General features: G+C 39.3%; 2 protein-coding genes across 3 annotated transcripts; one reads left to right on the top strand and one right to left on the bottom strand.

Moving 5' to 3' along the window:
* The first annotated feature begins 366 nt into the window (after positions 1-366).
* PJVK (pejvakin) lies at positions 367-7,967 on the top strand. Of its 2 annotated transcripts, XM_015818851.2 has the most exons (6): positions 367-586; positions 2,535-2,730; positions 2,902-3,043; positions 4,141-4,258; positions 6,171-6,266; positions 7,666-7,967. In XM_015818851.2, the coding sequence occupies exons 1-6, from the start codon at positions 367-369 to the stop codon at positions 7,965-7,967; spliced, it is 1,074 nt and encodes a 357-aa protein (XP_015674337.2). The 2 variants fall into 2 exon arrangements, with proteins under 2 accessions (XP_015674337.2, XP_029140493.1); XM_029284660.1 differs by lacking the exon at positions 6,171-6,266 and having other exon boundaries at positions 376-586.
* A 543-nt stretch (positions 7,968-8,510) lies between these two features.
* Positions 8,511-15,063, bottom strand: FKBP7 (FKBP prolyl isomerase 7). The gene is made up of 4 exons (XM_015818843.2): positions 14,780-15,063; positions 13,748-13,899; positions 10,759-10,892; positions 8,511-9,080 (listed from the first exon to the last, which is right to left on the bottom strand). Exons 1-4 carry the CDS (start codon positions 14,995-14,997, stop codon positions 8,919-8,921), a joined length of 666 nt encoding a protein of 221 aa, XP_015674329.1. The 5' UTR covers positions 14,998-15,063; the 3' UTR covers positions 8,511-8,918.
* Positions 15,064-16,542: the final 1,479 nt, after the last annotated feature.

Raw genomic sequence — 16,542 nt, 5'->3', positions numbered from 1 at the left:
TTGAATTAGTTTCATAGCAGAAAAGAACACAGAGATTAGAGGGGTGAAATCCCATAGTATAGTAACATGCATCATTTAAAAAATTAAATGCAGTTAAAAATAGCAGATTTTCTATGTTGTGTGAAAGTGTTGTAGAAGTTAGAATGGTACTACAGCAAGGTATTGTTCTAACCGTGTCCTATCAGTTTACTTTGCTAATTTATTATTAATTATTTTGACTCTACCTGGTCAATGAAAAGGAGAGTTAGATATAATCAACTTTAGGACAACGTAGAGTTTTCCCCCTGTATCGATCAACTTTTTAACATGGCTCTATGGTTTGGAAATTGCAAGAGTCTGACAAGAGTTTTATTATTTTAAATGTGTATGTATAATATGTTTGCTGCTGCTACTAAAAGTTTTGTTAAGCAGGTTGGTGATGGAGGTCGATTAGTTCCTGTCCGTAGCCTCAGTGAAGCTGATAAATATCAACCTCTCAGTCTTGTTATCAAAAAGAAAAACTGCTTTCTTTTTAAAAGTTCAAAATTTTTGTCAACCCCATTCGGCCTAAAAGACATTCTTCAAGGAGAGAAAGAAATTTCTGCAGGTAAGTCCTGTAAAGTCCTTCAAAGCTTATAAAACTAAACATAATTTGCTCAACAATAACAATAACAAAATAGAAAGCAAAGCAGCATGGGGGGGGGAGGCAAAGCTGTTGTTAAGGAAAAAAAAGAATTCAAATAGCTTGATATTAAGAATTTATTTTAAAAAGTTTTTTTGCTAGTGCATTCATTACGGGATCGGAGAGCTGAGGAAAACATTTTAACAATTTGCTTTTTGTTATTAAAACATTTACTCATTTGTGTGAACTGTTCTCTGTAATAGGATAAATATGTAATACCTGATTGCAGTGTGAATTTTAGTATATTTGTTTAGACATAAGCCTAAATGAATTTGATAGGATTTACTTTGTAACAGATATCCTTAATACTGCACCATTAATATTTAATTATACAAGTTCATGCGTTTTATTATAACTCCAATGAAATGTGACATTTCTTTTCTTACACAACTTAATTCGGCCGTATTACAGTGCTGTTTCCCTGTTTTTCCTTTTATGTTAGCTGCTTAGCTTTTCAAAGTTTTAATTTGGTCTTAAAGTAAATGATAGGAAAATGCTTTTAGTTTGCCAGAAATGCATTTTTCATATCTTCGTAAAGAAGGAAACTATTAGAAGAGAGCACACTTCACGGTCTCCTATAGCAGTGGTGGCGAACCTATGCCACGGGTGCCAGAGGCGGCACTCGGAGCCCTCTCTGTGGGCATATGTGCCGTTGCCCCAGCCTTGCCTCCCCCTGCGACCCCCTCCTCACCAGCAGCCCCCCCTGGAGGAGAGTTGCCCCCAAGCATGGCCCACGTGGAGCAGCACAGCCAAGGACATGGCAGCCAGGCAGCGTAGACAAGACTCTGCCCTCACACCCCATCATGCACAGTTGATGCTGCGGGGTGCGGGCAGAGGGCATGGCTGCCATGGCACTGCTAGGCTGCCTGGGTGATCTGCGGCAGGCCCTGGAGGCGGTGAGTGTCCTTGTGGGCAGGCGGGGTGGGGGTGGAGTGGGGGCGGGGCCAGTTTTTGGGCACTCGGTCTCTAAAAGGTTCGCCATCTCTGTCCTACAGCGACATCCTGCTGATAACATTTATTATAGAAGCAGAAGGTCCTTGTAAAGCTATTCAGAGCACAGCTATATGAAGAAAGCACAGAGTCCCAGGGTGCACAATGAAAAAGGGTCATATCTTCTCAAAGGCTCAGGATGGCTACTTCAAGGTCCTCCCATAATTGTTCCAACAGAAGCATCAGCAGTGCATGTATTCGCATCAGACATCTGGCCTGTGATCTTTTAGGCACTGGATTTGGAAGGGATTCACAAGGTATTTCTCTAGGTAGTTTAGCCCAATCCTAAAATACAGAGAAAACCTAAGGTTAACCACAGACCACACATAACTCACAATTTTGTAGAGTGTTTAATAATCCATAGGGCCCACCCAAAATTAATTACGGCTCGATGCCACTGCAATTAAAGCAAAAAAGGAAGTATATCTGAGCTGAGTCTCGATGGAATCCAAAATCTTTTATGGCTGTACCTATCCTGTGATTTATGTACAAACATTTTAACTTACCACATCATGAAATCTTTTTTGATTCTATAGGGAAGGAATGTTGTTGCTTGCAATTTGGGCTGATAACAATGAAAAACGTTTTGTGTCATAAGAAATGACATAATATTTTGCACCATTGCAAATCATATGCTCTGAAAAAGGAATGAGATAAATATATTGATATCTTCAGTGTGTGTTTGTGTTTGTGTATGTGTGTGACATTTTCTCTACCTCAGAAAAAGAAAAAAATAAGAAAACCCTTTCTATGATAATATAATCTGGAGTTCATCTGAAGATTCCAAGATTGGTTTTATATGTTCACTAAGTCTGTCATCTCTTAATATACGTAGATGAATATGATGTTTTTAAAGACCCCGATACACCATCTTTTTCCTTAGGTATTTCATCCTATCAATTACTAAATTATGAAGACAAATCTGATGTAGCCCTTAATGGCAAGCAAGGAAATCACATCATGAACTCTTCTGGACTCAGTATTGCTGGGTCAGATTCACTTGCAGTGAAGGCTTCTTTCGGTATTGTAACTAAGCATGAGGTTGAGGTGCCAACATTGCTCAGAGAACTAACTAGTAGGTTGGTATATATATATATTTATTGCCTTGCTGGTTTTTGCTTACTTTATACCTACACCCTATGCATGAGTTTTGAGAACTGCGAATATTACCCAAATCCAACGTGAGACTTCAGATATCATGAAAGGAATAATGCAGGACTCTGAGAGCTATTTTTTTTTTGTTATTTTAGAAAAGTGGATTTTGAGCACTGCCTTGTTCGTCAGTCACGAGAAAGTAGAAGAACGGTTCTCTGTGTGGTAATGGAGAGTATTCGAACAACTCGACAGTGTTCTCTGTCTGTTCATGCTGGTATGAGAGGTGACACAATGAGAGTAAGTGAGCACACATATCAAAATCGCTTGTATTGGATACTTTATCTCTGGCTTTAAATAGGCATCCATGAGGAGAATAAAAATAATCAAGATGGTGACTCCAGTCATGTGATTTAAGTCCCACCCGTTTTTAAAATATGTTGCACAGCAGGCAGGTGAAAAATGGGCAGAGCTTTGATCCCATGGTTGGGCCTAGCATCTTCACTTTTTTTTTGACATCCCCCAAAGGTATCCCTGCTTTAAATATGCATCATTCCATACTGATTTATTACAAAGTCATCTTCTATACATTTTAATAATCATTTAAATAAGATTTACAGAAAAAAACCAGCCAAATTAACTCCATTTTAATTGCTCTTGTAGTAGAAATAAGGAATGCTGAAACTGCTTTTCACCCAAAAATGTATAGTTGATCTAGTCAGTCTATATCAGGGATGGTGAATTGTGGCCCTTTTATGACTTGTGGACTTCAATTTCAAGAATATCTGAGTCAGCTGTGATGGTTCAGGAATTCTGGGAGTTGAAGTCCACAAGTCATAAAGAGGCCATAGTTCCCCACTTCTGATCTATATAAACAAAAAAAATGTCTTGCTTGCCTGTTAAGTTTCCACATAGGTCAAAGATCTGCAGACTCTGAAATCAGTGCAGATTTATCCAGTTAAATGTATCATTCCAGTTCATTTATATGCTTTGAAGAAGAAGGTTTGATGCATGCATGAGATTCCCTTGCCTTCAAGAACAGTCTTTGTCACTTCTCTTTCTGAACCATTCCTTAAGCAAGTGCTTCCTTGAGTTGTGCCAATGAATGTGCCACAAATTTGCAACTGAAATTGAACCCAGGGATTACTAAGGTTCAATCTGATCAGATTAATCTGATTTGTACTTCAGACATGTTAATCATGCTTTGTTCATTGGATTATTTGGTCATTTGCCCTTGGTTCTTGGTGATGATGACAAGGATGATTCTATTTCCCTTGAAAAAGAGTTTTACTGGAAAATATACTTTACTTTCTAGAACTTACATTGTAATATATTATTCAGATACTATCATTTTTAGAGAAATATTAATGCAGTATGCATGTTTCTTTTCCAATTAGTTTCATATTATTGATGAACATAATTACAAAGGATGTGACAAAGCAATTGTCTTCCCTGCACATACAACAATTGCATTCAGCATATTTGAACTTTATATTCGCCTGGATGGTGATTTTGGTAAGTAATATTTGGCCTGCAGTCTTGACTGATGGTATGATTCAGGTTATTCTTTTTCAGAGCCTAAACCTGAATACACCCATGCTTCATCTCACAATGCAAATGTAAGACACAACCTGATAATCTTATTTTGCATGGTTCCATAACTACAATATGACATGCAGAAGCATTTAACAATAATTTCAGTTTAGTAGGAGGCAATTAGGTTTTATGAAATAAGGAAGTGACTTTTATATAAAAAGGCTATATAGGTGAGGGAAAGTAAACCCTTCTCTGCCTTCTCTTCATCTTATCATTGCTTGTTCCTCCTCTCCTGTATATTTTTTCAGCTGGAGTTTGGCATAGCAAGAAAGCTGCTTGGGAAACAGCAATAGAGAATGAATTGCAAAATAGAGGAGAGCTAGTAACATTGTGTTTTGTTGTAAAAAAATGCAAGCTTCATTTTATTAGAAGCATGATAGAGACTGTAATAATGTCCAGAAATAAGACTTGTCTAGGCTAGACAGCTTACAGCCAGTTAAACTGATAAAAATAAAACAACATACTAATTAAGGTGATTAGCCTAAAAGAAGTGCTGTTGTCCTGAATAGTTTGAGTCCAGGTTGAGCAACACAGTCATGTAATATTCATTTGAAAACTCCATTTTTGCTGCTTATCTGTTGCAGCCCAGTTCAATAGTTATTTAACGGTTATTAACTAACGGGTATTAAGTAGTGCTCTGATGTAATATATCAGATTGATGGTTGCACTAACTGAATCTGTAGTCTGGCTGAAAAACATCACAGTCTCCAGTTACTGCCATGATCTATTAGCAATGAGAGATGGATTTGTTGTTCCTTCTGCATATTCTGCTCCCTTCCCAAGCCACACCAAAAAAACAGATACGTATAGGTGGAATAAACAAGGGAGATTACGTTGCAGCCACTCTTTAGTTACTGTTGGCAGGTAGCAGTAGGAAATCACGTTAGCAAGCATGAATGTTCAAGTTGAGATACTTGTAAAATCTGATGCTTAAGAGATTTTTGAATAATTTTCTTTTGCGGCTGGCATACATTCAGTTCTCTACGTTGTTTTTTACTCTTGTGTCAGGTTTTCTCCCGGCTTCTTTATCTATTGTTTTTAGCATAGTATTAGAGGCTAAAAGATGTTTTTATTTTCCTTGTATGCTACTCAAGACAAATTCAAGTACTGAGCAGTCTAAAAGATAAAGATACATGCTGTCATGCAGCAAAACAATTTCCTGTATATTGGTGGTGGTGGGGGGGGAGATCTGCATGCTGTAATCAATTGTACCGTCCCCATTTCTCTCTTTTGATTTGAAGCTACCTAAAATTTAAAAAAAAATGATTGCCATTATTTTATCTTCAGTACATGTTTTTCACACCAGCAGCTTTGTCTGGAATCGAGGGGGAGAACTGTTGCATTGCTTAGAACATTATTTTTCCACAGCGGTAGCTTGAAGACGTGTCAATTTCGTCTCATAGATAGGATTTCTCAGCCAGTATGTTGGCTGAAGAATTCTGGGAATTGAAGTCCACAAATCTTCAAGCTGCCAAAGTTGAGAAACACTGATTTAGAATGAAAAGATCAAAAGGGGCCAAAAGAGAAAATGGGGTACACAATCATATCTGCACTGTATTCAAAGGTCTTTATTCATTATCATGTAGAAAATAGTCGAAGTAAATGTATTTAGTAGTCTTTTGGTAAACCCCATTGACTAGATCGTTTTTTTAGACGAAGGTTCAGGTTTACAGGTAACGCCTTAGTTGGAAGGATGTGACATCTATAACATAGTAAAGGATTATTAAGTTATGAAAATGGAACCAATATTTTGTTTACTTTACAGTAATAAGAGTAATTAAAAAAAGCTGCATTTGAGTAACACTATTTCAAATATTTTTTTCTCTCCCAGAACTTTGTGTTGCTCCAGAATCAAAAGGAGGATTTGAAAAAGAACCATCAAGATCATTTTCACTAACCAAATTAAGGAAAAATTTGTTTCGTCGAAGTATGATATTTAATATTTATTCACATTTCTTAGTTTAATTTAAAGATGTTATTATCAGCCTTTAATAGCAGTGAGAATAGGTTTTTTAAATCAGAATAACAGGAAGACTGTTATGGGATCAATTAAAATTGATTGATTTCAAAATAAGCATATTGCATATATTTTAATTAACATGATTGAATTTACTTCATATAAAATTGTAGATTAGGGAGACACCTTTCAATGTTCAGCAATAAAATGTTATAGCTATATTATAGTATTTAAAGTCTAACATACTATAATCCAGATATTCCCAAATTCCTGCAATCAGTTCTCTGATCTAGATTAAGAGAATATAATCATTGAAGAAATTTTACATATACTTGATCCCTGACCTATTGAGGAAGGAGGATAAAATGTATAAAATCCCCAATTAAAATATTACTCAGAGTGTTGTTAGCTGCTTTGAAGATGTGAAGGTTCATATACTATATTGAGACGAGAATTGTAAAAGGTAAGACATTTCCCCACCGTTCAAATTAAAGACAATGACACCTCCTTAGTCTCAAATAGAATTCATAAGTATCTTGTCTTACTTGGAAGGAAGTCTGATAGAACTATGTGTTTAAGTTTTTTTTAAATCATTGTTTTAGTCCCGAAAAAAAACAGTATCTTGCGGGTCTATGGAGTTCCAGCACCTTTTTTGGATGGAACCTTGTAGGGTAGGCAAGGCTGGTTGTATGACGTGTGTGAGTTCCGGCATTTTTTTTTTTTTTTTTACAAAAAAAGCACTGACTAAAATTAATGCTTAAGTGACACATACCTATGCATATTTTTGTTCCTATGCATATATTCATGAGATAGAAAAAAAGAAAGTAAAAATCACTGATTACGTTTGAATGAGATGTCATAATAGCATCCTATTAAGCAGCTAAAATTATTCTATTAATAGCGAGTGTGGAATAATACTATCTATGGAGTGTGGAATAATACTATCTAAATGCAGTTTCTAAACTGAAGTGTATGTTGCAGCTATTTTACTGTGTAACCCATATAACAGTGATGGCGAACCTATAGCACGCGTGCCAGAGGTGGCACTCGGAGCCCTCTGTGGGCACGCATGCTGTTGCCCCAGCCCCCCCTCACCAGCAGCTGGGCAGCAGGAGCAAGACTCCGCCCTCGCGCCCCATCATGTGCAGATGATGCTGCGGGGTGCAGGCAGAGGGCGTGGCCACCATGGCGCTGCAAGGCTGTCTGGGTGATCTGTGGTGAGTGGCCCTGTGGGCGGGCGGAGCGGGGGGGACAGAGTAGAGGTGGGCCGGGTTTTGGGCACTTGGTCTCTAAAACGTTCGCCATCACTGCCATATAATATGCCACTTGCATTTAAGACTCTTTCTTCTTTATGTCTGCTTTCTTACAGACAAAAGGGTGATGGATATCATTGTCCACTCGGATAATTATTTAGATGACCTTTTTGCAGATTATTATGAAAAAACAGCAAGCATGACTGACATTTCAACAAACTATTTTCGAGAAGGAGCCCATGTACGAGTTAATTTGCTTAATAACAACATTCCTAAAGGTCGTTGTTCTTTATGTGGTATGGGGAATTCCAGAAGGGAAACAGTTTATGGTTGCCTTGAATGTTCTTGTAATGGACAAAAGTTTGTGCGACTTCATGCTGTGCCTTGTTTTGATCTCTGGCACAAAAGAATCAAGTAGATTTCTGATAAATGTTTAAGGGCTGGCTCCAAAGCTAATTGTACTTTGTTCCCTGTAAAACCAATGGAACTAGCTAACTCACAGCTATCTTTTCATCTCGATTTCAGTGGAATTTAAATGCAACTAACTTATTCTGGATCCAATTCTGAATCTGAACATTTGATTGTGCCATCAAGCTCTGTGAATTTTGACTGCAAACATGTAAAAGACAGAACCAAAAAGTTTCTTATTTGAATCTCTGTTTTTAAAAGTTTTCTAGTTATAAAAATAAATATCAATTCAGAATAATTTATTAAGAGAATTTTGCTTTCCAAAATTTGTTTTCTGGGATTTCCTGTGATCTACATAGTGCAATATATGTACACGTTTGAGTTAAAATCTTAAAAATATTTTTTTTTTAATCTAAAAATGTCATAGCAAATGCATAGATTTGGAAATATTTGCCATTGAGGAATGTTGGCTCCAAAGATTTAGATCCTAGAAACTCTTGCATACTTTATGAGTCTTATTTTTAGTTTAGGACGCAAACCATTTATACCCCATTTTCAGATTTTATTTTTTGCTGCACTTTATAGGACCATAATTGAAACAAATTTTAATCTCAATACAGAAGTGTAAAAATTATCACAGTGAATGTACATAAACTGGTATGTAACACTAAAAAGACTTTAAAATGTGGTTATAAATCTAAAGGATAAATCCCAGTGAAACCAAAGGAGCTGCTTCATTATACCTTTGTGCGTGATGTGTATTTGATTCATCAAATCCAAGCCAGAGCTTTAAATTCCTTTGGATACATCTACAAAGACTTATTTAGGAAGAGGAGCGAGTACAGCCAAGCCATCGAGTTGTGATGGCTGCAGAACTCCTTGTGGATGCTCCATGGCCCATGAAAACTGCAAGATCCCCAAAGTCCATAAAGCAGCAAGTAGATATTTGAATAGTATGTTTTTATAGTTCATCATGCTGGTAGACATTGTATTCTTTGGCAGATATGAAGCCATCGCCATCATGGTCATTCCTTTTAAATATATCTACCAAAACAGTATCTTTAACAGTAGAATCCCGTTTTTTGCCATCTCTTTCAAATTCTTTCTTCAAATAAAGGTTTATCTAAAGGAATTAAAAACAATAATAATTTCAACTTGCTCTTATATTTATAATTGTTTTCATATTTTATTTTTACTGTATTCTATCCATCCAGAGTCGCTTTAAATAGCAAGATGGGCAGCGCATTAATAAGCCTTATGAACCCCAATACACTGAGAATCAACTACTGAAAATCAAAATACCATATAAAAAGAAGACAAGCATTATATTCTAAAATATGTGAAGTTTCCCTCTATAGCAGACATGTCAAACTCGCGACGTCACATGACGTCGTGCAGCGTATCGGGACGGTTTTGCCATTGCCGGCAATGGGGTGGGCGCGGCTTCCGGATGATGCGTCCGGCCCGCGGGCCGGCAGTTTGACACCCCTGCTCTATAGCTACAAAACACACTCTTAACTCACAAAACAAAATTTTTACTTGCTGACTTCACACTTGCATCTTTAATCTTCTGGAAAATATTTTTAAGAAACATAGCAGGGCTAGAGCATGGGGGTTGATTCTGGTAGAATCTGTTCTTCTACAGGGATCCATTTTGCTGGCAGCCATCATTAGTACAAACCACCAGCAACTTACAATCAAGGAAGATGATTTTTCCAAACTACTTGTTTTGCATGAGGGATAAATCCAATAAATGTCACTGTTAAAGAGGAAGTAAAGTAGAATCTTCTACTAGAGTCTCAATTAAAGTAACTCATCTGCAAGAAGGATTCAATGGTCTGGTTGTGTTTTTTGGCAAAGTTGAACAAGACAGGCACAGAAAAAAAATTGCTTGTTTTCTACTATAAATGCAACAATATAGGTAGTCCTTGACTTATTACTGCAATTGGAACTGAATAAGTCGTTATGGTCGTAAGTTGAGACATCCATATAACCAGACCCAATTTTACAACAGTTTGTAGAGATCATTAAGTGAATCACCAGTCATTAAGTGAATCCATGGTCATTAAGAAAATGCTGCAGTTGTAAGTGCGAACCCATTCTTCTGAATGGGTGTATTTAACTGAAAATCTGCAAAACATGTGGCAAATTGCAGTCAGGAGATTATGGGATTCTGTAAACCATTGTAAAGGTGAGCTGAAATTTGTTCAAGTGATTATAGGAGGGAGGGTGGGACTTTTTATGATAGTCAGGAGTGCTTTATGGATCATAAAGTACCCAGTCCTGCCAATGTAATTTTGGATGTCATTAAGTGACCAGTTATAAATTAGAGACTACCTATATACTCATGGCTAATGTCATAAAGTCTTGGAGATGAACCTGGGTCCCACACAAAGGGGGTTTAAAACAGGGATGGACAACATGCGACCCCCGTAAATTGTTGAATTCTGAATTTGATCAACACTAGTCATCATAACTAATAATGAAGGTTAGGAACTGGTATCCAGAGTAACAACTTGTCCACCCAGCTTTAAAGCCACACTGAATTCAAACAACCCTGGAGGACTGATAAAAAATAGCATTTTTTACTCTATTAAAACAGACATCAAAAGTGAATAAACTAATTGAACTAGTGATGATTCAGCCATCCCTTTCCAAGAAAAGAACAAAAATAAAAAAATAAAAAAAATGATTAGAAAAAGAAAGCGGTTCATACATTTATTCCACAATACTTCATAAATTGATTCTGTAAAACAAATGAAATGCTTTAATGAAGTGACTTAGAATATTATTCTTCATACCTCTTCCTTTGAAAGCTTTTTGTCACTATCCAGATCTATTTGAGAAAATGTTTCAACACTCCGTGGTCCTTTAGTTACTGCATACAGTTCAATTTCGAACATCAGTGTTGCATTGGGTGGAATCTTTGCTGGTTCTAAGAATGTAACAGGAAAGTTATAGGAAATGCACATTCTGATTTCTGATCATTTTAACCACAGACCACTATATGTCAACAGCTCTTCAGCAATGTGGTAATGATGGATTTTACATCGAGGGAAGTGCTTTGTGGAACCACTGGGTTGGAGTAAATCTTCCATCATCAAAGACACAATGTAAACGAACAGTGCCCAGTGCACTCTTCATCCTGAAGTCTTTTGCTGTGCCAATGGAGGATAGTAAATGGTAGGATCGGGTGCTTGGTTGGTGCTCTCACTGTGTTGACTATGATATGAGTTCTGTATCTGCGTCACATAGCGCTGGCAGATCAGAAATTTAATTTCATCCTTCTGTTCTTATTAGTATGTGGACTTTTAGGAATAAGGGAGAGAGGCTTCAGCAAGAAAACATTTAACACAATGGTTCTCAACCTTTTTAATGCCGTGACCCCAACCAGTCGTAGGTCGAGGACTAAACCGGTCGTAAGTCGAGGACTAAACCGGTCGTAAGTCGAGGTCTAAACCGGTCGTAAGTTGAGGACTACCCAACCGGTCGTAAGTCGAGGACTTTCCCTGCCCGGAAGCGCCGCACATGTGTGGTTCCGCCCCCTGCGCCGGCCGAGGCGTAGCTGGCAAGCGGCAGAGACGGAGCAGGCCGACCACCAGCTGGCCCAGCCCAAGGGAGGTAAGGCACCTGCCGGAAAAGGGGAAAAAATGGCGGACAAAAAAAAATGGCGGACAGCCTTGCTTGGCGACCCCCGTGAAATGGTCGATCGACCCCAAATGGGGTCCCGACCCACAGATTGAGAACCACTGATTTAACATTTCAAGAAAGACAAAAGGACCTCAGAAAAGGAAAATGGACATCAGAATGGAATATATAAGATTTAGCAGGTTTTCAGAAATAACAACACTGAACACTGGAGACAGGTGCTATTATTGAAGGAGTTTCCAGAATTAGTCTGGAAAAGTGATTCACAAGCCATGCACGTGCATTTAGTCAGTAGAGGAAGGAGCTAGTCTCTTCTTCATAGGGGAACTTATTCAAAGTGACTACATTCAAAATGACTTGGTTAGGGCTAGGAAAGACTTTTGCCTGAAATGCAGCAGGAGTTGCTTATACAAGTGAGTAAGAGTTGGGTCATAGGGATTTGTCATTCCTTAATCTGAGAATTTATTCTGGAACATCCATATGTAGCTCTGAAAACTAAAAATTAAAGTATGTTCTTTATCACAAACAATTTTGAAATAAAAAAACCATATAAAGAATTCACTGTTAATAAACAGGCAGAGACTAACACAATTCTCTATATGTATAAATGTGGACTGGCAAAATTTTCATGTGGATTTAGAAATAGTCAAATCTTGTAAGGTTTTGACAATCACTACAGACTGATTGCACAGATGCTTAAATTGTGAGTGCCATCTAGGTCTGTCACAGCTACACTGATGCCCATTGAGTACTGTACAAACTTGAACCTTACCCACAATACGTCAGGTTGGCCAATTATGAAAAAAGAACACCAATATTTCCTAAAACAACTAATTGAGGTAATTGAATTGAACATTTAGAGAGTTATGCATATGTACCCTGTTATATATTAGTTGAGGGTGGGGGGTTGGGAGGGTAATTTCATAAAACTGGGACATTTCAATGATCATTATCTTGCCATTTTTAAAATCACATGCAGCAGCCACACAGACTACTTATATTTCCCCTCCCTTCCATTTCAAGATCTAGTAGCAAGGCCTAATAAAAGAATTCAGTCACTAGCAATTCCAAGAGCAATACATACCACAGGAATACCCTGGAAAGAAGCAAAAAGCCACATGCATTCTTGACATTCTTAACTAGGTCATCTTTGCCCAGCATGCAGGAGTATGCTCTGATAGAGAACAAGCAGGTTGTAGGTTGGGAGAAAAAATACTTTCTTCATTTGCTGCCTGAAAAAAGAATCATCATTAATCTCCACAATGCTCATGTGTTGTTATATAACAGTAGTGGTGAACCTATGGCACGGATGCCAGAGGCGGCACTCAGAGTCCTCTCTGTGGGCACGCATGCCATCGCCCCAGTCCTAGGCCTTCAGCTGGGTTTTATAAAACCTTTTCGCTTTAGGCCTCCACCGCCGTGTACACAAAAAAAAAGGTTCAATCAATCAATTTCAACTTCTTGTGGGAAAAAAAAAGATCTTGCAAAGTTGGAATTGATTGATTGAACTTTATAGTCCCACCCAGTCTGCTGTTACCACCGCAGCCACGCCCACCCAATGGGCCACACCCACCCGGCACCCGACGATGCGTAAGTGGGTTTTGGGTTGCAGTTTGGGCACTCGGTCTCTAAAAGGTTCGCCATCACTGTTATATAATATCTGTTGACGGATCACAATGCAGTAACATGGGTATGGAAATCAAGTTATTATTGGTGTTAGGAAAGTCTGAATCTTAGGGGGCTCTCCCCTCTGATTTCATTAACTTTAACTTAGAAGAAAAAGTGCCTTAAGGATAGTTCTCTTCCTTCCTTCCTTCCTCTCCTTGCTGTATTTTAGGCTGCCAGGTCCTTTGGCTCATTCTGTTGCACGTACTTTTTTGTTTTACATCTTGCAGCTAATAACATTATTAAATGACTGTGCAAAGAACCTGAGAGTGAGCAGCAATTTCTCAGTGCCACTGTCACTCCATAAGTGCTGATGGATAAGTAACATTTAGAGAAAAAAAAATGCTGATTAAAAAAAAGGAAAAGTTGTGTTACTGGTACGTAAAAGTGACATGCTCTGGCATCTCAAGAATCCTCTTTAGTCTGGATGCCAAATTATGCAATAAAAAAAGATTTTCATATTTAGCCATATTTTACCATAGCCCTGTTCTCCATAGGCAAGCGAAGGAGGAATAATCACTTTTCGTTTCTCTCCAGGACACATATTCATCATTGCAATATCTAAGCCTTTAATGACTTGGCCAACACCAAGGACAAACCATTTTGGATGGCCATCGCTTTGTGTGCGACTGCAAAGAAAAGAAACAGTATACTTTAAGAAATTAGCTCAACATATTAGCATAATATCAGCAATGATATTTTTTCTACGTGGACCCAAAGAATGCAACAGGCTTTCCCGTTTATCTTACACACTCATAATTTTGTTAGTATTTACACTTAATGTAACCTTGGCGTGGCTATAACTACAGATAGGACCTTAATTATTAAAAACCAGTTTAAATCTCTGTTAATGGCAGAGATCCTCAGTACTACTGTGGTCATATGAAGCAAATGAAGAGTTGTCCAGACAATAGGAAGGGTCCACCAGTAGCTTCACCAGCCTGCTGAAAGTGCATCAAAAGCACAAGGGAGTTATCTAGTATATTTCCCGTTCATGCTTCTTGTAATCAAGGGCAAGCATCTGCCAGTGATGCTAGTTGAAAACCAAATTATTCCTGACTTAAGGATTTGAGCAATGTAGCACCGAATCACCACATTAAGTCAAGAGAGTTGATAGGAGGGACATTTGTATCTGAATACAATCTTTTGGCATATATAGTACACAACTCAATCGAGTTTTTAATGCTTCCTGAGCTTGTAGTGTTTGTTTACAAATGTTTCTCATAGGTAACATAATTATACTGAGGGGAGATTGATAGGGGAGACACAGGATATGCATACAGGGCAATACAGAGTTTTATCAAAGTATGCTGAGAACATCTGCATCCTTGGGGCATAAACCTCTGGAAAGCAGCAGAACTAAATATTACTAAAAACTGCCTTCGAGTACATCTACACAGTTGAGTAACCAAACTGTGACACTGCCAGAAGATCAGCCAAAGCGGCATTTTATCTAAAGTAAGCTGACGGAGGTGAGAGTTTAAAAAGAGTGCACCGCCATAAACTTACCTGCAATAAAACTTGGTCTTATTACTACCTACGTAACCGTCGTAATGGGCATTGAGTAGATCGCCCTTTTTGCTCTTGGGCTCGCAGACTTCGGGGACGTGCACGATTTCTATCTGGACATCTTCTGCAGGGGGACCCGCCGCCTTCTGCCCATAGGACGGAATAAGGAGGAGGGCAAATGCCTGCAGGAGAAAGCAGGGTCCCGCGCGCAAAGCCATCGTTGCAAGCTTCGGTCCTCGGGCTGCGTGGCACTATAGTAGCATTGTTCGACGTCACGGGAGCCGAGAGGGGCGTGGCCACGGCTATTCCCCTCTACGTAGGCCGCTTTGCTCTTTTGCCCTGTTCCGGCGGATGCGTAAAAGGCGTAGGTGCGCCTTGCTCCTATTTCTTTGCCCCCTCACCTCCTTTCCCTCTCCCCTTTGCAGTGTTTCTCAACCTTGACAATTTTAAGGCATGTGGACTTCAACTCCCAGAATTCCACAGCCAGCATTGCTGGCTGTGGAATTCTGGGAGTTGAAGTCCACATGCCTTAAAATTGTCAAGGTTGAGAAACACTGCTTGAGAGAAAGCGTGCGGTCGTTGGACTTTTTAGAGTGTTGGCTTTGCATTTCTTGCTGCGTTTTCTCGTTTAGTTCAGGCGAGGGAGGGTGATTATTAGACATGGATAGGATGAGCAGGATTGAAGTCTCTTGCTGCCTCGTGGGTGCGATTTCTTTTTTTCTCCGAGGCTGCGAAAGGGAAGCACCGGTCATACTTTGGGAAAGTTCCCTCTTAGGCTTCCCACCCTCCACTATTTTCTTGAACGGTTTCATTTATACTATGAGGTGAGCAGGCAAGCCTTCTAAACCGATGCCTGTGGCCAGCGATGCTATCCAGCCAGACTGGAACTATAGCAAGACTTGTCCCATAGGGATACTGGATATGTTCCTCCAGGCAAAGACGAATTAGATAGCAAAGAAGCAAATGCGGTTAGATTTTACATTGGTACGTGAAGGAAGTAAAAGTTATTCTTTTATAAAATTGTAGAAATGTAATGCCAATATGTATGAGACTGTCTATTTAACACAAATATAACACTGTAACGCAGGGGTAGTCAACCTTGGCTCTTTTATGACTCGTGGACTTCAATTCCCAGAATTCCTGAGCCAGCTAAGCTGGCTCAGGAATTCTGGGAATTGAAGTCCACGAGTCATAAAAGAGCCAAGGTTGACTACCCCTGCTGTAACGCAAATGTAGCAATGTACTGCCAAATGTGTGAGAAAGTTTGTTCATTCTTTTTACGTTATTCTCCAATAAACCTTTGTTTTGTTAACCAGGCTTGTCTTCGTATTGCGAGTATCAAAATTTGGGGTTTTTACATCTCACATATGTAGACAGGTGGGAGAGCCTGGAGTACACGCAGAGTCTCCCATCTTCGTTCCTGCCGGGGGCGGGGGGGGGGAGAGGAGGAATGGGAAATGGCAGGCGACGATATTCTTCGGAGTTCCGCCACGATGCGAGCATGCGCGCAAGGGCCTGTTTTGCTTCAGCCAGCATCTTCTTCCTGCATCCAGGAAGTAAATGAGACGTCAGGGTCGATGGCACCAAACGCCCAGGCCCGGGAAAGGGGGAGGGGAAGGGGAAGGCGAAGGCAAGCAAGCGACCGAGGAGGCAGGCGAGGCGAGCCCGGGAGAAGAGACGTCGCTCATTGTTTTGTTTCCTCAGAGACGGGCAATGAGTGACTCCAACCACGCCTGGACAGCCGCGTCTCCCACTGCAGCCGG

The sequence above is a fragment of the Protobothrops mucrosquamatus genome, unplaced genomic scaffold (genome assembly GCF_001527695.2).
Source record: "Protobothrops mucrosquamatus isolate PMUCROS unplaced genomic scaffold, P.Mucros_1.0 scaffold804, whole genome shotgun sequence".
In the NCBI taxonomy this organism is placed as follows: Eukaryota; Metazoa; Chordata; class Lepidosauria; order Squamata; family Viperidae; genus Protobothrops; species Protobothrops mucrosquamatus.
This window is presented reverse-complemented; position numbering and strand designations above follow the sequence as displayed.